The following is a 24,747-nucleotide window of genomic DNA, read 5'->3' as shown; positions in this document are numbered from 1 at the left end:
TGTGAAGAAATTTAAACACAAGGATGTGGATTTTACATCCAAGGTGTTGGGAGAGCTAGGAGCCAATATCGGTCAGCTAGGATAGGAGTGAGATGTGAACAGGGCTTGATGCAGTATAAGAAACAAGCAGGAGAGTTTTGAATGAGCTGAAGTTTATGAAAGGCAGAGGAAAAGAGCCTGGCCAGGATAGCATTGGAATAGTAGAGCTTGGAGGTGACAAAAGCATGGACGAGAATTTTGTCTACTCATGGGCTGAGGCAGGTGACATTATGGGGATGGAAGTAATCTTTGTAATGGAGCGGGTATGGGGTCAGAAGCTGAGCTCGAGGTTGAAAAGGACAGACGTCACGAACAGTCTGGTTCAACCTAAGATAGTGGGCGCATTGGGGAAACTAATGTGTGGCGAGGGTTTGATTTGCTTTGATCTTCTCAATGTTTCTAAGTGGAATAAATTGCTGATCATCCAAGTCTTACAACAGAGGCAGGGAGGGGTTGGGAGTTGGGTGTCACCAGCACACATTCCGAAGCTGATTCCACGTCTACAGATGGTATTGTCAAGGAGCACCTTGTAACTGAGGAAGAACCAAGGATACACCCATGGGGGTGGGAAGAGAAGTCATTTGTGGAGATGTTCTGGATACACTTGGAAAGGTAAGAGTGGAACCAAGTGAGATAGTCTCACTGAGCTGGACAAGAGACGTCATTGGAGAACAATTTAAGTAGATGGCACAGAAACAGGCCATTCGGCCCAACCAGTCCATGCTGTTGTTTGTGTTCCATTTGAGCCTCCTCCCGTCTTTCCTCATCCAAATCTATCAGCATAACCTGCTATTCCCTTCTCCCTCATATGCTTGTCCACCCTCCTCTTAAGTGCATCTACACTATTCGCTTCAACCACTCCCTGTGGTAGCGAGTTCCACATTCTCACCACTCTTGGGTAAAGAAGTTTTCTGAATTCCCTATTGAATTTCTTGGTGACTATCTTATATTGATGGCCTGTACTTATGCTCTTCCCCACAAGTGGAAACATTCTCTGTATCTACTCTTTCAAAACCTTTCATAATTTTAAAGACCTCTATTAGGTCACCCCTCAGCCTTTTTTTTTCAAAAGAAAAGAGACCCAGCCTGTTCATCCTTTCCTGATAGGCATACCCTCGCATTTCTGGTATCACCCTTGTAAATCTTCTCCGCACCCTCTCTGGTGCCTCTATACCCTTTTTATAATATGGCAGCCAGAACTGTATGCAGTACTCCAAGTGTGGTCTAACCAAGGTTTGATACAGGTTTAGCATAACTTCCCTACTTTTCAATTCTAAACTTCTAGAAATAAACCCTAGTGCTTGGTTTGCTTTTTTAAATGGCCTTGCTAACCTGTGTCGCAACTTTTAGCGATTTGTGTATTTATACTCCAAGATCCCTTTGTTCCTCTACCCCACCTAGACTCTCACCCTCCAAGTAATGTGACCTCCCTATTCTTCCTAAATGTAATATCTCACATTTATCTGTGCTGAACTTCATTTGCCAATTATATGCCCATTCTGCAAGTTTATTAATGTCCTCCTGTAATTTGTTGCAGTCCTCCTCAGTATTGACTATCCCCCCCAATTTGGTGTCATCTGCAAAATTAGAAATTGTGTTTTTGATTCCAAAGTCTAAATCATTAATATAAATTGTGAACAACAGTGGTCCCAGCACTGATCCTTGTGGAACACCACTACCCACCTTCTGCCACTGTGAATAGCTACCCTTTACCCCTACTCTCTGCTTTCTGTCTTGACGCCAGATAGCTATCCATTCTGCTACTTGTCCCCTGTCTCTGCATTCCTTGACCTTGTTCATCAGTCTATTATGAGGTACCTTAACACTGATGTTAAGCTAACTGGTCTATAATTCCCTGGACATGTCCTATCCCCCTTCTTAAATGTAGGTATTATGTTAGCTATCCACCAGCCCTCTAGCACTACACCTTTTCCTAATGAATTATTACACATGTGTAATAATGCCTCTGCTATCTCTTCCCTAGATTCTTTTAAAATGCATGGATGCAATTCATCCGGACCAGGAGTTTCATGCTCTTTGAGTTTCATTCGTTTATTTAATATAGCCCCTATTTTAATTTATTTATTTTATTTTAAATGTACTTACCTTGTACTTATCTCATTACAGATCTCATCATGAATACGTGGCTTGAGCAGTGGTGCAGCAGAGAGGGATTCAAATTCCTGGGGCATTGGAACCGGTTCTGGGGGAGGTGGGACCAGTACAAACCGGACGGTCTGCACCTGGGCAGGACCGGAACCAATGCTCTAGGGGGAGTGTTTGCTTGTGCTGTTGGGGAGGAGTTAAACTAATATGGCAGGGGGATGGGAACCAGTGCAAGGAGACAGAGGGAAACAAAATGGAGACAGAAGCAAAAGACAGAAAGGAGACGAGTAAAAGTGGAGGGCAGAGAAACCCAAGGCAAAAAACAAAAAGGGCCACTGTACAGCAAAATTCTAAAGGGTCAAAGTGTAATAAAAAGGCAAGCATGAAAGCTCGGTTACTCAATGCGAGGAGTATTCGGAACCCAGGAGAGGGCTCTGAGCTTGTTAAAGTGGGTGAGAGCTCAGATGAACAGGACCCCAAGAAAGAATGCAAAAGGCAGGAGGCAACAGAGCAGAGTAGCACTGAGGTAAGTGAAAACCACAAGGTGGTAGGAAGGGACAATATGTATGAATATAAAGGGGCCGCAGGAGGGGTCAAAACTAAAAATCATGGTTTAAAAACTAGTATGAAAACACTCTACCTAAACGCACGCAGCATTCGAAATAAAGTAAATGAGTTGATGGCACAAATCATCACAAATGGGTATGATTTGATGGCGATTACAGAAATGTGGTTGCAGGGTGGCCAAGACTGGGAATTAAACATACAGGGGTATCTGACAATTCAGAAAGATAGACAAGAAGGGAAAGGAGGTGGGGTAGCTCTGTTAATAAAGGATGAGATCAGGGCAGTTGTGAGAGATGATATTGGCTCGTATGAACAAAATGTTGAATCATTGTGGGTGGAGATTAAAGATAGTAAGGGGAAAAAGTCACTGGTGGGCATAGTTTATAGGCTCCCAAATAATAACCTCACGGTGGGGCCGGCAATAATCAAGGGAATAATGGAGGCATGTGAAAAAGGAACGGCAGTAATCATGGGGGATTTTAACCTACATATCGATTGGTCAAATCAAACCGCACGGGGTAGCCTTGAGGAGGAATTTATAGAATGCATACGGGATTGTTTCTTAGAACAGTATGTTACAGAACCTGCAAGGGAGCAAGCTATCTTAGATCTGGTCCTGTGTAATGAGACTGGAATAATAAACGATCTCCTGATAAAAGATCTTCTCCGAATGAGTGATCACAGTATGGTTGAATTTGTAATACAGATTGAGGGTGAGGAAGTAGTGTCTCAAACGAGTGTACTATGCTTAAACAAAGGGGACTACAGTGGGATGAGGGCAGAGTTGGCTAAAGTAGACTGGGAACACAGACTAAGCGGTGGCACAATTGAGGAACAGTGGAGGACTTTTAAGGAGCTCTTTCATAGTGCTCAACAAAAATATATTCCAGTGAACAAGAAGGGCGGTAAGAGAAGGGATAACCAGCCGTGGATAACCAAGGAAATAAAGGAGAGTATCAAATTAAAAACCAAAGCGTATAAGGTGGCCAAGGTTAGTGGGAAACTAGAAGATTGGGAAAATTTTAAACGACAGCAAAGAATGACTAAGAAAGCAATAAAGAAAGGAAAGATAGATTACGAAAGTAAACTTGCATAAAACATAAAAACAGATAGTAAAAGCTTTTACCGATATATAAAATGGAATAGAGTGACTAAAGTAAATGTTGGTCCCTTAGAAGATGAGAAGGGGGATTTAATAATGGGAAATGTGGAAATGGCTGAGACCTTAAACAATTATTTTGCTTTGGTCTTCATAGTGGAAGACACAAAAACCATGCCAAAAATTGCTGGTCATGGGAATGTGGGAAGGGAAGACCTTGAGAAAATCACTATCACTAGGTGGGTAGTGTTGCACATGCTAATGGGACTCAAGGTAGACAAGTCCCCTGGTCCTGATGAAATGCATCCCAGGGTATTAAAAGAGATGGCGGAAGTTATAGCAGATGCATTCGTTATAATCTACCAAAATTCTCTGGACTCTGGGGAGGTACCAGCGGATTGGAAAACAGCTAATGTAACGCCTCTGTTTAAAAAAGGGGCAGACAAAAGGCAGGTAACTATAGGCCGGTTAGTTTAACATCTGTAGTGGGGAAAATGCTTGAAGCTATCATTAAGGAAGAAATAGCGGGACATCTAGATAGGAATAGTGCAATCAAACAGACACAACATGGATTCATGAAGGGGAAATCATGTTTAACTAATTTACTGGAATTCTTTGAGGATATAACGAGCATGGTGGATACAGGTGTACCGATGGATGTGGTGTATTTAGATTTCTAAAATGCATTCGATAAGGTGCCACACAAAAGGTTACTGCAGAAGATAAAGGTACGCGGAGTCAGTGGAAATATATTAGCATGGATCGAGAATTGGCTGGCTAACAGAAAGCAGAGAGTCGGGATAAATGGGTCCTTTTCGGGTTGGGAATCGGTGGTTAGTGGTGTGCCACAGGGATTGGTGCTGGGACCACAACTGTTTACAATATACATAGATGACCTGGAAGAGGGGACAGAGTGTAGTGTAACAAAATTTGCAGATGACACAAAGATTAGTGGGAAAGCGGATTGTGTAGAGGACACAGAGAGGCTGCAAAGAGATTGAGATAGGTTATGCGAATGGGCTAAGGTTTGGCAGATGGAATACAATGTCGGAAAATGTGAGGTCATCCACCTTGGGAAAAAAAACAGTAAAAGGGAATATTATTTGAATGGGGAGAAATTACAACATGCTACGGTGCACAGGGACCTGGGGGTCCTTGTGCATGAATCCCAAAAAGTTAGTTTGCAGGTGCAGCAGGTAATCAGGAAGGCGAATGGAATGTTGGCCTTCATTGCGAGAGGGATGGAGTACAAAAGCAGGGAGGTCCTGCTCCAACTGTATAGGGTATTGGTGAGGCCGCACCTGGAGTACTGCGTGCAGTTTTGGTCACCTTACTTAAGGAAGGATATACTAGCTTTGGAGGGGGTACAGAGACGATTCACTAGGCTGATTCCGGAGATGAGGGGGTTACCTTATGATGATAGATTGAGTAGGCTGGGTCTTTACTCGTTGGAGTTCAGAAGGATGAGGGATGATCTTATAGAAACATTTAAAATAATAAAATGGATAGACAAGATAGAGACAGAGAGGTTGTTTCCACTGGTCGGGGGAGTAGAACTAGGGGGCATAGCCTCAAAATACGGGGGAGCCAATTTAAAACTGAATTGAGAAGGAATTTCTTCTCCCAGAGGGTTGTGAATCTGTGGAATTCTCTGCTCAAGGAAGCAGTTGAGGATAGCTCATTGAATGTATTCAAGTCACAGATAGATAGATTTTTAACCAAGAAGAGAATTAAGGGTTACGGGGACCGGGCGGGTAAGTGGAGCTGAGTCCACGGCCAGATCAGCCGTGATCTTGTTGAATGGCGGAGCAGGCTCGAGGGGTTAGATGGCCTCCTCCTGTTCCTAATTCTTATGTTACTATGTTCTTATTATGTCATGTCCACCTGTCATGTCCACCTGTTCTATCTCCCTGGTAAATACTGAAGAAAAATAATTGTTCAATATTTCTGCCATCTCTCTGTTGTTACCTGTGGTATTATCCTGTCTATCCTTTAATGGTGCTATTCCCATCCCAACCGTCCTTTTTTATTAATGTGCTTGTAAATTATTTTACTCTTTTGTTTTATGTTCCATGATAATTTAATTTCATAGTTCATCTTTGCCTTCCTAATTGTTTTTACTTCTCTCCTAATCTTTTCATATTCTCCGTTATCATGCACTCCACTGCTGTCTATGTACTTAATGTATGCCTCTTTCCTTACGCTCAATTGTTCCCTTTTGGCTTTATTCATCCATGGAATCTCATTAGTGATTAGTTTGCTCTTTCCTTTTAGTGGAATATATTGTTCCTGCACTGTGTTGAACACCATTTTAAATGTCTCGCATTGCTGGTCTACATCATTTTTTGCCAATATTGTTGCCCATTTTATTTTCCCAAGTTCTATTCTCAGCCACTCAATATCATCTTTTCTCCAATCTATTACACTGGTTTTCATCATACTTATGTCCATCTCAATTATCATCTTATATTATAAAGAACGACTTGTATTTATATAGTGCCTTTCACTACCACTGTCTCAAAACGCTTTACAGAGAATTAAGTACTTTTGGAGCGTAGTCACTGTTGTAATGTGGGAAACGCGGCAGCCAATTTGCACACAGCAACTCCCACAAACAGCAATGTGATAATGACCAGATAAACTGTTTTTGTTATGTTGATCGAGGGGATAAATATTGACCAGGATACCGGGGATAACGCCCCTGTTCTTCTTTGAAATAGTGCCATAGGATCTTTTACGTCCACTTCAGAGAGAGCAGATGGTACCTCGGTTTAATGTCTCAGCCGAAAGACGGCACCTCCGACAGTGCAGCGCTCCCTCAGCACTGCACTGGAGTGTCAGCCTAGATTTATATGCTCAAGTCCCTGGAATGGGATTTGAACCCACAACCTTCTGACTCAGTCAAGTGTGCTACCCACTGAGCCATAGCTATAATCACTATTGCCTAGATGTTACCCTACTTTTACTTCTCTGGTTCATTCCCCATTACTAGATCCAAGAGCAAATCCTCCCTTGTTGGGCTTTTGACATATTGGTTTAGAAAGTACACATTGTAGGAACTTCATTCCCTTATCCCCTTTACCTAACTCCTCTGTCCAATTAATATCAGGGTAGTTGAAATCCACCATAATTCTGTTTCTTTACTTATTTCCCTAATTTGTGTGCATATTTCTTCCTCCACCTCCCTTCCACTATGAGGTGGGGTGTAGACTACACCCATTATTATCCTTTATTATCTTTTATCTCTATCCATATGGATTCTATTTTTTTCTTGCTGATAGCTGCGTCATATTTTTCTACTGCCATTGTTATCCCTAGCTACTCCACTTTCCCTTTTTCCCTCTCCATCTTTTCTAAATATGTTATACCTTGCAATGTTTAATTCTCAGTCCTGATTTTTCGTTAGCCATCCCATGTCTCAGTAACCCTGACTATGTCTGGCCTCACAACACACGATTGACTCCAGCTCCCCCGTTTTATTACGGACACTGTGTACATTGCTGTATAGACAGTTTAACTCATTTTCAATTGGATTTCCTCTCAGTTAATGTTTAACCATCTTTTTAGTCTCCTGTTCTATAACTCTATTTATTCCCTTGCCGTCAATGTCCTCCCTTATTTTATTCTTTCCTATTCTCTCTTCCCATTTTATTTATATTTAGGTTGATTACCTTTCTTGTAGATCTCTTCCCCCATCTTATTAGTTTAAAGTCTTTGTCACCTCCCTATTTACCCATCCTGCTCGGACACGGGTCCCATCGGTACAGCTCCTTCCTGTCCCAGAAATGGTGCCAGTGTCCCATGAAAAGGAACCCCTCTTTCCCACACCAGCCCATTAGCCACGTGTTCATTCTCCTAATCTGTCTACTTCTATGCCAATTTGCACGTGGCTCAGGCAATAATACAAAGATTATTATCCTTGAGGTTCTGCTTTTTAATTTAGAGCCCAACTCCTGATACTCTTTCGGCAGGACCTCCTCTCTGTTCATAAGAACATAAGAAATAGGAACAGGAATAGGCCATACGGCCCCTTGAGCCTGCTCCGCCATTCAATAAGATCATGGCTGATCTGATCATGGACTCAGCTCCACTTCCCTGCCCGCTCCCCATAACCCCTTATCGTTTAAGAAACTGTCTATTTCTTTCTTAAATTTATTCAATGTCTCAGCTTCCACAGCTCTCTGAGGCAACGAATTCCACAGATTTATAACCCTCTGAGAGAAGAAATTTCTCACCTCAGTTTTAAATGGGCAACCACCCATTCTAAGATCATGCCCTCTAGTTCCAGTCTCCCCCATCAGTGGAAACATCCTCTCTGCATCCACCTTGTCAAGCCCCCTCATAATCTTACACGTTTCAATAAGATCACCTCTCATTCTTCTGAAGTCCAATGAGTAGAGGCCCAACCTACTCAACCTTTCCTCATAAGTCAACCCCCTCATCTCCGGAATCAACCTAGTGAACCTTCTCTGAACTGCCTCCAAAGCAAGTATATCCTTTCGTAAATATGGAAACCAAAACTGCACGCAGTATTCCAGGTGTGGCCTCACCAATACCCTGTATAGCTGTAGCAAGACTTCCCTGCTTTTATACTCCATCCCCTTTGCAATAAAGGCCAATATTCCATTAGCCTTCCTGATCACTTTCTGTACCTGCATACTAACCTTTTGTGTTTCTAGCACAAATACCCCCAGGTCCTGCTGTATTGCAGCACTTTACAATCTTTCTCCATTTAAATAATAACTTGCACTTTTATTTTTCCTGCCAAAGTGCATGACCGCACACTTTCCAACATTCTACTCCATCTGCCAAATTTTTGCCCACTCACTTGGCCTGTCTATGTCCTTTTGCAGATTTTTTGTGTCCTCCTCACACATTGCTTTTCCTCCCATCTTTGTATCATCAGCAAACTTGGCTACGTTACACTCGGTCCCTTCATCCAAGTAGTTAATATAGATTGTAAATAGTTGGGGTCCCAGCACTGATCCCTGTGGCACCCCACTGGCTACTGATTGCCCACCAGAGAATGAACCATTTATCTCAACTTTGTTTTCTGTTAGTTAGCTAATCCTCTATCCATGCTAATATATTACCTCCAACCCCGTGAATTTTTATCTTGTGCAGTAACCTTTTATGTGACACCTTGTCAAATGCCTTCTGGAAGTCCAAATACACCACATCCACTGGTTCCCCTTTATCCACCTTGTTCATTACATCCTCAAAGAATTCCAGCAAATTTGTCAAACATGACTTCCCCTTGATAAATCCATGCTGACTCTGCCTGACCAAATTTTGCTTTTCCAAATGTCCTGCTACTGCTTCTTTAATAATGGACTCCAACATTTTCCCAACCACAGATGTTAGGCTAACTGGTCTATAGTTTCCTGCTTTTTGACTGCCACTTTTAAAAAATAGGGTTCCTACCCATGTCCATGGTTACAGATGATGTAATTTGTTTGATTAGAACAGTTCCGGTGCTGTGGGGAAGTGTAGAATGCAGATCAGAGAAATTCAAACATGAAGTTGTGGAAAATATGGGTAGAGATTTGGGAGGCCACAGCACATTTGAGGTCTACGGAGAGGAACGGGTAGCTGGAGATGGCAGCATCATTTACAAAGACAGTATATCTACATATCATGTACTTACGAATGGGAGTTGTTTGAAAAGATTGCAGGCAGGCAGAAGGGACAAGTAAGCTGATAGTGGGAGGGGAAGCAATCAACAAAAAAAAGTCATATCGGGTTTCTCTCCTCCCTTGAATGCATTGGACATTTTGTTGAATTAGAGGGGGGTCTTCACAGTTGAGCGTAACCCAGTTCTCACTCTGTTCAAAGATGTACTTACAGGACAAATTTGATAATGATCAGAAAAGGGAACCCCAGCACATTTGCACCACACTAACATACAGGTGTGGAGGCCAGTTGAAGTGTGTTCATGGTATGGTCTACTCTATATTGCAGAAACCATAGATGAGACCACTTTGTTCAGCACCGCTCCTCTGTTCTTTCCCCAAGTGCGACCATGGGCTCCCTATGGTTCACCATTTTAAACTCTGCTTGCTATTCCCATTGAGCTTTGGCCTTAGCTGCAAGAGCAGTATATCATCTTTTCCATGAGAATTCTAGCCCTGATTTGAACACTGACTGGTAAATTCCAACATTAGTTAGATCATCCATTTCCGATCATTTTACGTCATTCCCGATCTGCATTTGTAGGCTATTTTTTCACCTTTCTATTTGGGTGTGTCTTTCAGTGCCTGAGGAATTTGCACGTTCTATTGTTTCTTTAATGTTTGTATTATTACCGTTTCACTAATTACGACAAGTACAAGAGCCCTGAAAATGAGCTCTTCTAACCTTAGAGGAAAACTAATGCAATCACAAAGCTAAAATACAGATTGGCACTAATGGATAAAAAATAGTGCAAGCACAAGGAGATATAAAAGGAGCATCGATATGGGGTAGAAGAAAAGGAGAAGTATCACCAAGATCAGGGAGTCACAAGATAGTTAGTGAAGGCACCTCTTTGGCCCATCTAAATTTCATATATTCAGAAAGGTCAAATCCCACCCCCATTGGTTGTTAAATATTCCCAGGGTTTCTGCCTCCAGTACTCTACCTGGAAATGTATTCCATTCCTTAATTATTCTTAAGAATTTCCTGGTCTCCATCTCAAACTTCTTTTACTAGTTTAAACCCTTGTCCCTTTGTCATACTCTCCTAATTTCATTTATAGTAATAATCTGAATTTAGTTTTTCCATTTCCCTATAGGATTGTGAAACAGGCTCACGGGGTTGAATGGCCTACTCCTGTTCTTGTTCTCATGGCAGTTGCAAGATCACTTCTCAGACATTTCCTTTCCAGATTGGAAAAATTCAGTTTTTCTTTCAGTCTTTACTTATAGCAGAGAGACCACTGACATTATGGATCAATTATTTCTCTGCAATTAAATGTTTCCCTTGTGTCAGCAATCATCATCATGCCTATACAGGTAGATAAAATATTACATTTCATCAGACAAGTTAAAAAAATTGAAAAACTCTTCCAAAGAGCAAATATTTTTTCTAAAAATGGAGGCCCTTGATCAACAGTGAGTTTGATGTGAAATTAATGACATGTGGAATAATTCCTAGCACCAAAGTTTGCCCAGCAATAGTGTGAAGGCCAGCAATCTAAGTACCACTCCTACCTAAGTTCCTCAAATCTGAACTGTAGAACCCCTTCTGGGCCAGCATGTAAAGGAGCTGGCAAGTCTTTATTGGACTTAGCTATAATGACTAAAAAAATGTTCAGTGGTATATTATGTACACCTAGCATCTTTTCAAACTATGTAAGATTTTGGCTGCTGCCTTCTTAAGTTTGAAAGTCTAGTTTCAGCAACTTTAAGAAATACAAGGTTTAGCTCTTGCATCGAAATATCATAGCAAACACACAAGGTATGCATTTGCATACTTGCACGTAGACAAGCTTGTTGGATTTCCTTGGGCATCTTGAGCTTGATTTGCAGTGTCTTTAGTTTAAACTACCCGCAGGCCACCAGGATACATTAAGCTTTATATCTGTTCCATAATGCATCCACTTTGGTCACAGCACCATGTGAAACAAACACCCACCCCCCAAAAAAAAATCAAGGAGTGACATCACAGGACAGCAGGTAAATGATTGGTTGGTATTACCGGTCATTTTCTCTAAGTTAAGGCAGTCGGTTCGCTAAGAAGTTGAGTTAGTAGTCTAATAGAGGTCTGACAGGGCACCTTGGTCCCGTCGAATGCACATCCTGTGCCATGTGGAAAGTCCCGGATGCATCTCACATCGTGAACAATCACATTTTCAGGAAGTGTTACTGGCTGGAGGAGCTCAAGCTCCGAGTTTCAGAGCTAGAGCAGCGGCTGGTGTCACTGCAGTGCATCCGCGAGTCTGAGACCTATGTTTTAGGAGATGGGTCACCCCGCAAGCTTAAGAGTTTGCAGAAAAATAGGGAATGGGTGACTGCCACAGACAAGGAGGACCAGGCAGGTAGTGCAGGAGTCCTCCGAGTGCATCTCACTCTAATCAGTACTGAATACTGGTGAGGGTGATGGTTCCTCTCGGGAATGCAGCCACAGCCAAGACCACAGGTGGCTCAGCTTTATGGGGGGGAGGATTCAATAGCTAAGGAAACAGACAGGCGTTGCTGCAGCTGCAGATGTGACTCCAGGATGGTATTGCCTCCCCCGGCCAGGATCAAGGTCCATATCGATACCAATGACAGGTAGAAAGAGGGATACAGTCTTGCAGGCAGAATTTAGTTCAGGGTTTAGTAAGCAGGACCTCTAAACTAAGTAATCTCCAGATTACTCCCGGTGCCATGTGCAAGTGAGTACAGAAATAGGAGGCTGGAGCAGATGACTGTGTGGCTGGAGAGATGGTGCAGGAGGGAGATCTTTAGATCCCTGAGGCATTGAGACTGCTGCTGGGGGAGGTGGGACCTGTACAAGCCGGACAATTTGCACATCAACAGGGCCGAGACCCTCGCTGGGGAGAGGTTTAAACTAGTTTCACAGGGAGATGGGATCCGAGTTTAGATTTAGTAGGGAGAGAGCAAAGCTGGAAATGGAAGGCAGCTAATTAGTAAGGGAGTTTGGAAAGCAGAGGAAACAAGGGCTATAAAATAGACAACAAAGGAATGTGGCAATGCTTAATCGTATATACTTCAATGCAAGGAGACTAGTGAACAAGGCAGATGAGCTGAAGGCACAGATAAGATACAAGGGAGTATGATAGCATCATAGGCAGTCCCTCGAAATTGAGGAAGACTTGCTTCTACTCTAAAAGTGAGTTCTTAAGTGACTGAACAGTCCAATACAGGAACGACAGTCTCTGTCACAGGTGGGACAGACACTGGTTGAAGGAAAGGGTGGGTGGGACTGGTTTGCCATACGCCCCTTCCGCTGCCTGCGCCTGTTTTCTGCATGCACTCGGCGACGAGACTTGAGGCGCTCAGCGCCCTCCCGGATGCACCTCCTCCACCTAGGGCCGTCTTTGGCCAGGGACTCCCAGGTATCGGTGGGGATGTTGCATTTTATCAAGGAGGCTTTGAGGGTGTCCTTGAAACATTTCCTCTGCCCATTGGGTCTCGCTTGCCGTGTAGGAGTTCCGAGTAGAGCGCTTGCTTTGGGAGTCTTGTGTCGGGCGGGCCACATTGTTCGCATGCCTAACGGAGCTGGTTGAGTGTGGTCAGTGCTTCGATGCTGGCCTGGTCGAGGACGCTAACGTTGGTGCATCTGTCCTTCCAGGGGACTTGCAGGATCTTGCAAAGACATCATTGGTGGTATTTCTCCAGCGATTTGAGGTACCTACTGTGTATAGTCTATTGTGTATCTGTAAAGCACGCATGTTCCGCCACCAGGGAGTGCATCCCCTGAAGTCCAAAGGGATCCCAGCATTCCTCAGGAGCACTGTATATAAGCCGGCCCCCGAAGGCCTGTTCCTCACTCTGGAGTGTCTTAATAAAGATTGAGGTCACTGTTACTTTAACCTCCCTGTGTGCAGTCTTATCTGTGTTAGGAACACAATAACTGGTGACGAGAAAACAAATCGAACACAAAGACGCAGCAAACTGTGAGCATCCTGGAGAAGTTCTCGGAGGGTGAGGACTGGGAAGCCTATGTTGAATGGCTAGACCAGTACTTTGTAGCCAACAAGCTGGACGGAGAAGGAAGCGCTGCAAAAAGGAGAGCGGTCCTCCTCACGGTCTGCGGGGCACCGACCCACAGAGTCATGAAGAATCTTCTGGCTCCGGTGAAACCCACAGATAAGTCGTATGAGGAGCTGTGTACATTGGTTCGGGAGTATCTTAAGCCGAGGGAGAGCGTTCTGATGGCGAGGTATCGGTTCTACATGTGCCAGCAATCTGAAGGTCAGGAAGTGGCGAGCTACGTCGCCGAGCTAAGGGGATGTGGAGGACAATGTGAGTTTGATGGCTACCTGGAGCAAATGCTCAGACTTTTTTGTACTGGGCATTGGCCATGTGACCATCCTAGGAAATCTTTTGACTGTAGAGACACCGACCTACAATAGTAAACGGATAGTAAAAGCTTTTACAGATATATAAAATGGAAAAGAGTGACGAAAGTAAATGTTGGTCCCTTAGATGAGAAGGGGGATTTAATAATGGGAAATGTGGAAATGGCTGAGACCTTAAACAATTAATTTGCTTCGGTCTTCACAGTGGAAGACACAGAAACCATGCCAGAAATTGCTGGTCACAGGAATGTGGGAAGGGAGGACCTTGAGACAATCACTATCACTAAGGGGGTAGTGCTGGATCGGCTAATGGGACTGAAGATAGACAAGTCCCCTGGTCCTGATGAAATACATCCTAGGGTATTAAAAGAGATGGCGGAAGTTATAGCAGATGCATTCGTTATAATCTACCAAAATTCTCTGGACTCTGGGGAGGAACCAGCAGATTGGAAAGCAGCTAATGTAACGCCTCTGTTTAAAAAGGGGGCAGACAAAAGGCAGGTAACAAAAGGCCGGTTAGTTTAACATCTGTAGTGGCGAAAATGCTTGAAACTATCATTAAGGAAGAAATAGCGGGACATCTCGATAGGAATAGTGCAATCAAGCAGACGCAGCATGGATTCATGAAGGGGAAATCATGTTTAACTAATTTACTGGAATTCTTTGAGGATATAACGAGCATGGTGGATAGAGGTGTACCGATGGATGTGGTGTATTTAGATTTTCAAAAGGCATTCGATAAGGTGCCACACAAAAGGTTACTGCAGAAGATAAAGGTACGTGGAGTCAGTGGAAATGTATTAGCATGGATAGAGAATTAGCTGGCTAACAGAAAGCAGAGAGTCGGGATAAATGGGTCCTTTTCGGGTTGGAAATCGGTGGTTAGTGGTGTGGCACAGGGATCGGTGCTGGGACCACAACTGTTTACAATATACATAGATGACCTGGAAGAGGGGACAGAGTGTAGTGTAACAAAATTTGCAGATGACACAAAGATTAGTGGGAAAGCGGGTTGTGTAGAGGACACAGAGAGGCTGCAAAGAGATTTAGATAGGTTAAGCGAATGGGCTAAGGTTTGGCAGATGGAATACAATGTCGGAAAGTGTGAGGTCATCCACCTTGGGAAAAAAAACAGTAAAAGGGAATATTATTTGAATGGGGAGTAATTACAACATGCTGTGGTGCAGAGGGACCTGGGGGTCCTTGTGCATGAATCCCAAAAAGTTAGTTTGCAGGTGCAGCAGGTAATCAGGAAGGCGAATGGAATGTTGGCCTTCATTGCGAGAGGGATGGAGTACAAAAGCAGGGAGGTCCTGCTGCAACTGTACAAGGTATTGGTGAGGCTGCACCTGGAGTACTGCGTGCAGTTTTGGTCACCTTACTTAAGGAAGGATATACTGGCTTTGGAGGGGGTACAGAGACGATTCACTAGGCTGATTCCGGAGATGAGGGGGTTACCTTATGATGATAGATTGAGTAGACTGGGTCTTTACTCGTTGGAGTTCAGAAGGATGAGGGGTGATCTTATAGAAACATTTAAAATAATGAAAGGGATAGACAAGATAGAGGCAGAGAGGTTGTTTCCACTGGTCGAGGAGACTAGAACTAGGGGGCAGTCTCAAAATACAGGGGAGCCAATTTAAAACCGAATTGAGAAGGAATTTCTTCTCCCAGAGGGTTGTGAATCTGTGGAATTCTCTGCCCAAGGAAGCAGTTGAGGCTAGCTCATTGAATGTATTCAAGTCACAGATAGATAGATTTTTAACCAAGAAGAGAATTAAGGGTTATGGGGAGCGGGCGGGTAAGTGGAGCTGAGTCCACGGCCAGATCAGCCATGATCTCGAGGAGTTAGATGGCCTACTCCTGTTCCTAATTCTTATGTTCTATTGACCCTCAGTAAAGCCATTGCGATAGCACAGGTGTTTATGTCCACCAGTGATAACACCAAACAAATCTCTCAGTACACAAGTGCTAGCAATGTTCATAAGTTAACTGGAACTATGTTTGCGAGCAGAAATGTACAGGGCAGAAACCACAAGTCTGCAACTGCCAGCAGATCTCAGGTGACCCAGATGATTCAAGAGTCCCCAAGAAAGGATGAATGCAAGGCAATTCACACCTTGCTGGCGTTGTGGAGGCTTCCATTCAGCCTACTCATGCCGCTTCAAAGGGTATGTTTGCAAGAGCTGTGGAACAATGGGGCACCTCCAACGAGCTTGCAGATGAGCTGCAAGCTCTGCAAAAACTGCTAACCACCACGTGGCAGAGGAAGATCGGTCCATGGTGGATCAAAGCAATTTCGAGCCTTAGAGGAGGCAGGATGCTGAAGTACACGGGGTGCACACATTTTCGATGAAGTGTCCACCTATAATGCTAAATGTAAAATTGAATGGCTTACCCGTAGCCATGGAACTGGACACTGGCGCTAGCCAATCCATCATGAGTAAAAAGATGTTTGAGAGACTGTGGTGCAACAAGGCACTCAGACCAGCTCTGAGCTCCATCCACACGAAACTGAGAACATATACCAAAGAGCTTATCACTGTCCTGGGCAGCGCCATGGTCAAGGTCACCTACGAGTACACGGTGCACGAACTGCCACTCTAGATTGTCCCGGGTGATGGCCCCACACTGCTTGGAAGGAGCTGCCTAGGCAAAATCCGCTGGAACTGGGCTGACATCCAAGAGCTATCACATGTCGATGAGGCCTCATGTACCCAGGTTCTTAACAAATTTCCTTCCCTTTTTGAGCCAGGCATTGGAAACTTTTCTGGGGCGAAGGTATGGATCAACTTGGTCCCAGAGGCATGACCCATTCACCACAAGACGCGAGCAGTACCTCACATGATGAGGGAGAGTGTGGAAATCGAGCCGGACAGGCTGCAACACGAGGGCATCATCTCCCCAGTGGAATTCAGCGAGTGGGCCAGCCCGATTGTTCCAGTACTCAAAAGTGATGGCACGGTCAGGATTTGCAAAGATTATAAAGTAACTATTAATCGTTTCTCGCTACAGGACCAATACCCGCTACCTAAGATAGACGACCTATTTGCGACGCTAGCAGGAGGCAAGACGTTCACGAAGCTCGACCTGACTTTGGCCTACATGACGCAGGAGCTGGAGTCGTCTTCGAAGGGCCTCACCTGCATCAACACCCACAAGGGACTTTTCATCTACAACAGATGCCTGTTTGGAATTTGGTTGGCTGCAGCGATCTTCCAGAGAAACATGGAAAGCCTACTCAAGTCGGTACCACGCATGGTGGTCTTTTAGGACGACATATTGGTCACGGGTCGGGACACCATTGAGCATCTACAAAACCTGAAGGAGGTCCTCCAGCTACTGGATCGCGTAGGGCTGCGGCTGAAGGGTCGAAATGTGTCTTCATGGCAACAGAAGTGGAGCTTTTGGGGAGAAAGATTGCGGCGGACTGCATTCGGCCTATGCCAAAACAGAGGATGCTTTTTCAAAATGGATTGAATGTGAAATAATGTCGGGAAGCACCGCCACCGCCACCATTGAAAGCCTGAGGGCCATGTTTGCCACCCACGGCCTGCCTGACATACTGGTCAGACATATTTCACCAGTGCCGAATTTAAAGAATTCATAACCCGCAATGGGATCAAACATGTCACTTCGGCCCAGTTTAAACCAGCCTCCAATGGGCAGGCAGTACAAACAATCAAACAGAGCCTTAAACGAGATACAGAAGGCTCACTCCAAACCCACCTGTCCCGAGTACTGCTCAGCTACCGCACGAGACCCCACTCGCTCACAGGCGTGCCCCTGGCTGAGCTACTCATGAAAAGGACACTTAACCAGACTCTCGCTGGTTCACCCCAGCCTGTATGATCAGGTAGAGAGCTGGCAGCAGCAACAAAATGTAAACGATGGTCGAGCCACTGTGTCACGGGAAATTGATCTGAATGACCCTGTGTATGTGGTAAACTATGGATATGGTCCCAAGTGGGTCGCGGGCACGGTGATAGCTAAGAAGGGAGTAGGGTGTTTGTCGTCAAACTAGACAATGGACAAATTTGCAGACACCACCTTTATCGAGCCCATAACACACACCCAAAGGGCCAATGACACCACGCTGGACCAGGAAATCAAACCCATCACACCGAACAGCCCAGCAAGGCCAGGCTCACCCAGCAGCCCTGCAGGGCCAACAACATGCCAGCCCAGCGAGGGCACAGCCAACACATCAGAACAGACATTTGTACCGAGGCGGTCCACCAGGGAAAGGCTCCCAACTGCCTCACCTTGTAAATAGTTTTCACTTTGACTTTGCGGGGGGTGGGGGGGGGGGGGAAGAGAGAGAGAAAGAGTGATGTGTATCTGTAAAGCATGCATTCCCATGTTCCGCCACCAGGAGTGCATCCCCTGAAGTCCCAAGGGATCCCAGCATCCCTTGGGAGCACTGTATATAAGCCAGCCCCTAAGGCCTGTTCCTCACTCTCGAGTGTCTTAATAAAGACTGAGGTCAGTGTTACTTTAACCTCCCTGTGTGCAGTCTCATCTGTGTTAGGAACACAATATAGTCCACATCTGTGAGCCATACAAGAGGGCGGGTATCACTATAGCCTTGTAGATCATGAGCTTAGTAGCAGATTTGAGTGCCTGATCTTGGAACACTCTTTTCCTCAAGCAGCCAAAGGCTGTGCTGGCACACTGGAGGCGGTGTTGAACCTAATCGCGCTGTCTGCCCTTGTTAATAAGGTCCCGAGGAATGGAAAGTGATCCACGTTGTCCAGGGCTGTGCCCTGGATCTTGATGACTGGGGAGCAGTGGTGTGTGTGTGTCGGGGGGGGGGGGGGGGGGGGAGGGAGGGAGGGTCAGGTTGGTGGAGGACCTTTCTCTTACAGCTGTTTAGTTTAAGGCCTATGCTTTCGTATGCCTCAATGAAGATGTTGACTATGACTTGAAGTTCAGTCTCTGAATGTGCGGAGACGCAAGGGTCGCCTGCATATTGTAGTTTGACGACAAGAGGCTGGGGGCGGTCTTGGACCTGGCTTGGAGAAGTTGAAAGTTGAACAGGTTCCCACTGGTTCTGTAGTTTAGTTCCACTCCAGCGAGGAGCTTGTTGAGTACGAAATGGAGCATTACAGCAAGGCAGATCAAGAAGAGGGTTGGCGCGATGATGCAGCCCTGCTTGACCCCAGTCCAGACGTGGATTGGATCTATGATGGATTCGTTCGTCAGGATCATGGCTTGCATGTCATCGTGGAGTAGGCAGAGGATGGCGACAAACTTGTGGGGGCAGCTGAAACGGAGGACGCTCCATAGTCCCTCACGGTTGACAGTGTCAAAGGCCTTTGTAAGGTGAAAAGCAGCCATGTATAAGGGTTGTATTGTTCCCTGCATTTTTCTTGCAGCTGTCAAAATCATGTCCCTTGTACCCTGTAGTGGACAAAATCTGCACCGACTCTGGGAGGAGCTCCTCAGCCACAGGGAGATGATGATTTAAGCCATGTTTCAGTAATAGCTATAAGAGCAGGAATGGCAACTCAACATTCCTGGTTACAGGATTTTCAGCCAAGACAGAGGGGGATAAAAATGGGGGGGGGGGGGGGGAGCGGTCACCCTATTGTTAAGGAAACAATTACGGCTATGAGGAAGGATATGGTAGAAGGATCATCAAATGAGGCCAAAGGGTTGAACTGAGGAACAAAAAAGGGGCAATCACACTGCTGGGAGTGAGCTTATAGACCCCCAAACAGTCAGAGGAAGATAGAAGAGCAAATGCAACAGGCCAGTAATAGTAGGGGATTTCAACTATCCTATTAACTGGGATAGGAATAGTCCAAAAGGAATTCTTAAAATGCATTCAGGAAAACCTTTTTAGCCAGTATGTAGCAAGCCCAACAAGAGAGGGGGCAGTTCTGGACTAAGTTTTAGGGAATGAAGTTGGGCAGGTGGAAGGAGCATCAGTGGGAGCACCTTTGACAAGGTTCCACATGGCGTACAGTTCTGGTCACATTACAGGAAACATGTGATTGCACTAGAGAGGGTACAGAGATTTACAAGGATGTTGCCAGGACTGGAGAATTTTAGCTATGTGGAAAGATTGGATAGGCTGGGTTTGTTTTCTTTGGAAGAAGAGATTTAATTGAGGTGTATAAAATTATGAGGGGCCTAGGTAGTGAATAGGAAGCATCCATTTCCCTTAGCAGAGAGGTCAATAACCAGGGGGCATAGATTGAAAGTAATTGACAGAAGGATTAGGAGGAAAGTGGAGGAAAAAAATTTCCACCCAGAGGGCGATGGGGGCCTGGATCGCATGGCTGATGAGTGTTTCTGCCTCGACCACCTATCACATTTTTGAAGTATTTGGATATGCATTTGGAAGTATCGTAACCTGCAAGGCTACAGCCCAAGAGCTGGAAAGTGGGATTTGGCTGGATAGCTCTTTTTCGGCTGTCGCAGTCACAATGGGATGAATGGTTCCGTTCTGTGCCGTAAATTTCTATGATGCCATGATTCTATGTGCTATTTCCCTTGTCTGCAAAATGGTAGAGACCAGTTTTGTCAAGTTCTGCAGCAGACATTAGGCCTCATCTCTTTAAAAGTTCCTCTGTTCAGTATTTTCCATTAAATTACAGCTCAAATCAGCCTTTCTAGGATAGCATTTGACCTCTAACCCTTTCATATCAAAGTCTCAGTTAATCATTCTACTTATCTGTAGCTATCTGACCATCTGTAATAACATTAAAATCATGTTATAATCTGATCTTGTCTATTATTCCTTCTTACTTCAGTTTGTATCATAGTTAACTTTAAATCATTTGGTACCCGAGTTTCTGTTTTATCTAACCCAGTCTGAATATTCAAGGATGCCTCCTCCTGTGTCAGCAGAAATCTGCACGGAATACAGAAAACTTTGTTTTTACTTAAGCTACCTTAATTTACCAGTGATGCTTTCTGCTCATGTCAAGTTATCCTGCTCATTTTCTATGTATAGATACCGGTAACCTGTTCCTGAGTTTAGTCACCTTTTAAGGGTATAGACCAGAAGTAGATGACTCAAACTTTCTCTATAGAAAAGGATTACCTACATGGTAGACTGAACCGACACCTTGCTTACATCAAACCTTTGGGAGCATTGGTAGAATCTTTGGTATTTTTCCACAGGGATCTTGGTTGTCCAATTGTGTACCAATTATTGGATTAAAAAAAAAACGAGATAACCTGTAATTCAACTATCTTCGTTTATAAGAATGCTTTCAAATAAAGCAAACTCATACTCTATGCACTCAATGTATTGGGTTACTTTCAAGTACACATTGCATTTTTTGTATGTTTTATTAATGCAAGGAACAGTAGAGAGTTTCAATAAGAAAGAAAAAAGGCCTTTGTCAATGACCTTGCATGTTATCCAAAGATTTTCCAAAAATAGTGATCAACGCATAAGAACATCAAAATATTAGAGCAACTATTTGAATTCTAGGAACTTCGACACATATGAACCATGTAAGTTGACCTATGGACTCTTGAAACCCAAGGTATTGGTAAACACATGTGCAAGTCAGATGCACAAGCATCAAGACACACTTTTGGCAAAAAATGTCCTCCAGTCAAATAGCCTGGCATCACTTACTATCAAGGCTCACATTAATAATGGGAATTTTAGTGACGTACTGGATGGTAACTGCTGGCCATGAAATTGTATCTCAAAGTATCACGAGGAGGGCAAAGGGAGAAAGGAGGATGGAGAAAGAGAAAAAAGATCACATTTGTAGAGTTTATGTACAACTTTATGACAATGAATAAACTAACTAAAAAGGGAAATTCAGAACACTTGCATGGCAAAAATAAACACTCACATGTTTATTGCATCACACAATTGAAACAAATGTAAAAGCCCTTCAGCTTTTATTTATTTTGTAGAAAACAGGCTAACAACCAAATGATTGCAGACTTGCATTTAATATGTAGAAATTGCCCCAACATAACTGTACAGACTTCAACACCAAGTTCATCAAGACAAGTCTTAAAAATTCATCAATATTTCTATGCACAGATCATGTCAAATGTTTGAATTATTGTATATACTCATGTACAAGGCAATTCTAATCCAATTTCCAGCCAAAAAACCTGAAAGCAATGTATAGCTCATGAGACACTGCAGCTCCAGAGCACAAAATCTGATTTTCCTTGCACTACCACTGCTGAGTAGATAGCGAGGAGATCAGAATAGCAAGAATGTCAAAAAGAGAGACAGGAGCATGGGGCCAGTTTAGGAGCAGAACCCAGAGTGAGCCAAGAGTACCATCCATAATACTGACTCATGCACAGGACAACTCCCCCCACCTCACTTTTAACACCCAGTGATCCAAATTTTAATTTTAATCGATGAATATATAAACTAAGAACCTGTACCCTGCATACACAAATATAGAAAATATTTCAATGTCTTGCTCATATTCACAGAGTTCTTGCAGGGGAATGGTGTGCACTTCATCCAGACACGGTACATACATGTCTCACTAAGTTTCAGGAATGCAATTTGTTTGTAGAACTTTGTCCAGCAATCCCAACTCAGGTTCAGCACAGAATCGCATCATGGATGAAGCCCAACCTGGGAAACTGAGGTTTCCCACGACCTGCCAGAGTACCAATGGGCTCAAATAGTTCAGTCGTGTGTGCTCCAGGCCACTGGGGATTAACTTAAAGTAGTCTCATTTCACATTGGAGTCGAACAGTAGGTAAACTAAACTCTCATATCCTTGGTGATTGGAACTTAGTCCCTATAGTGTGCAAGCCAGCATTTTAACACTCCAAAAAGTGTTTTCGATCCATGTGAAATTTACAAAATAACATCTTGAACCTCAAGTCACTTGATGCTGTAGAACAAGCAGCAATATCGCTAGTAAAGCCAGCATTCCAACAGAGATTGTATCTGTAAAGTTCTGTTTATAAAGCTTCAATATACTGATTAGAGCTGGTCTTAATGAGCATAGAAACCTGAAGACCCAAGACAAGCCCCATTTTATGGCACCAATACCTATAGTTCCACTAGATATAAATGTTAAGGAAAAAGCTTTTGGTTTCAAGATTGTGTAAGCTCAAGTTTCTAACTTGCAAGTGAAATTTGAATGATTTGCATAATAATTGCCAAGGCGGTCTTCAAAATTCTGCACCACCCCATCTTATAAAATGTCGTCTTCGAAAAAAAAAGAATTTCCAGGGTGCTCACAGCAAGACTTCATACAATCAGTTCTGAAAAGTTCCATTACTACTAAAAAAAATATACACTAACATTAAAGTTCAGTCAAACTAGGAGCAAAAGCAATGCTACTTTTATGGATTATGTGCAAGCAACTGGACAGATTTAATGTATTTTCACCCATCACAAGATTTTGTAGAACAAAACTGGTCAGAGTTGTAACCCAAGTGCAAGAGGTCACAACAGTTTTTGCTTTAAATATATGGCTCATAAATGTGTATACAGAAGAATAAAGATGTCAAGTAAATCAACTTGCATCATTGACTAAGTTGCTATTGGTTTATCCAGGTTATTTGGATTTCACAAAAACAAAATACAACCCTCTGCTCGATTCCCATAAAAATGTTCATGTGATCTTAAACAAAAAAACTGCTTTGGATAGCGATTTAAAGGCTATATACCTATCTGTGAAATGAGCTATATTCACCAGGGTTCCAATTTACTGAAAATTTTTTGGAAAGTAAGCTGAAAACAACTTCTAAATGACTGCGAGGAGAGTCCAACCCAATTCAATCACAACTCAGAAGGAATGCATCCGTACCATGCAATAATAGGATTGTTAATAATATGGAATTACTGTACTTTCTAATAAGGCACAAGACAGCATAAAAACTAAGACAGCAATGATCCGCCCTCCTTTCTCTGCATCCGATCAGTCTGAGCTGTTTCAGGTTGGGAATACACAGAATTTGATTAAATACACTATTTCAATGATAGAAACACTAATTTAATTTTACAACATGAAAATAGCAGGGAATTAAAAAAAAAGTGATTGGAAACATTCACTCATTTTTCCAAATGCACCAAATCGATTCCAGTCTTGCTAAAACATTTGCAGGCACCCAACAATCTGCTCGAAGTAAAACAGTGGCAAACATGTAGCAATAACTATTGCAACAAAGATAAGAATGATGAGGATACACAAGCGAAACCAGATAGGTTTCCCTTTTTTGATATGTAGGACGATGTAATATATTAAACCCAGTTATAGCTGCTGCTTTTAACTGTAAACATCCAATATATTGATGAAGGTCTAAATTGAAATTTTTGTCCTAAGAGATCAGATAGATAGAAGTGTACCACAATGTGAAGCAGAAGCAAAGACTACTTTTTACCATTTGGTGTGATGAGTCCCAGGGGGGGCAAAAGGAAAAAAAACACTTGGTAAAATAGCATATACTGAAGTAGCAGATGCCATAGACATTACAATGGAACATGACTGAACAGGTAAGATACAGACTCTCCGTTGTGAGTTCTTCGAATCGCTTCGGCAAGGATCATGGAGATATCAATAACCTAAGAGAAACAAAAGATCATTCAGGATTTGTGTTGTGCATTAGAATACAGACAGATCAGTTTCCACTTCAGTCATGCTATGAATTGTTAGAAACTAGAAACAAGCATTACATTAATTGAAATACAATTTAGTAAGATTGCCAAACTAGTGCAGTTCAACCAAGAAGAAAAGGGCTAGGTAGCCTGGAAATAAAACATAGCACTAAGCTTTACATTACATTTGGGAGTGGTATCAAATGCAGCTAGTAAGTCATCTTCATGAACACCAAATAGATTCATTAATTTTTTTTTACAGCACAGGAAGGGCCATTTGACCCATCATGCCTGTGCCAGCTCTCAGAGGTACCCACTTAGCACAGATCAGTGCCCTTTCTTTATCCTTTTAATTTTTTCTAAATATTTATC

At 43.4% G+C, this 24,747-nt stretch overlaps 1 protein-coding gene across 1 annotated transcript in view; it reads right to left on the bottom strand.

Moving 5' to 3' along the window:
- Nucleotides 1–21,727: 21,727 nt before the first annotated feature.
- prps1b (phosphoribosyl pyrophosphate synthetase 1B) overlaps nucleotides 21,728–24,747 on the bottom strand; it is a 63,677-nt gene continuing 60,657 nt past the window's right edge. Inside the window, exon 7 of the mRNA XM_070882582.1 lies at nucleotides 21,728–24,342. Within this exon, the coding sequence (XP_070738683.1) occupies nucleotides 24,250–24,342 (93 nt within the window). The 3' untranslated portion in view covers nucleotides 21,728–24,249. The remainder of the gene's footprint in view (nucleotides 24,343–24,747) is intronic.

Source organism: Pristiophorus japonicus, chromosome 6, assembly GCF_044704955.1.
Source record: "Pristiophorus japonicus isolate sPriJap1 chromosome 6, sPriJap1.hap1, whole genome shotgun sequence".
Classification (NCBI taxonomy): domain Eukaryota; kingdom Metazoa; phylum Chordata; class Chondrichthyes; family Pristiophoridae; genus Pristiophorus; species Pristiophorus japonicus.
Note: the sequence above shows the minus strand (reverse complement) of the source record. Positions and strands in the feature narration are given on the sequence as shown.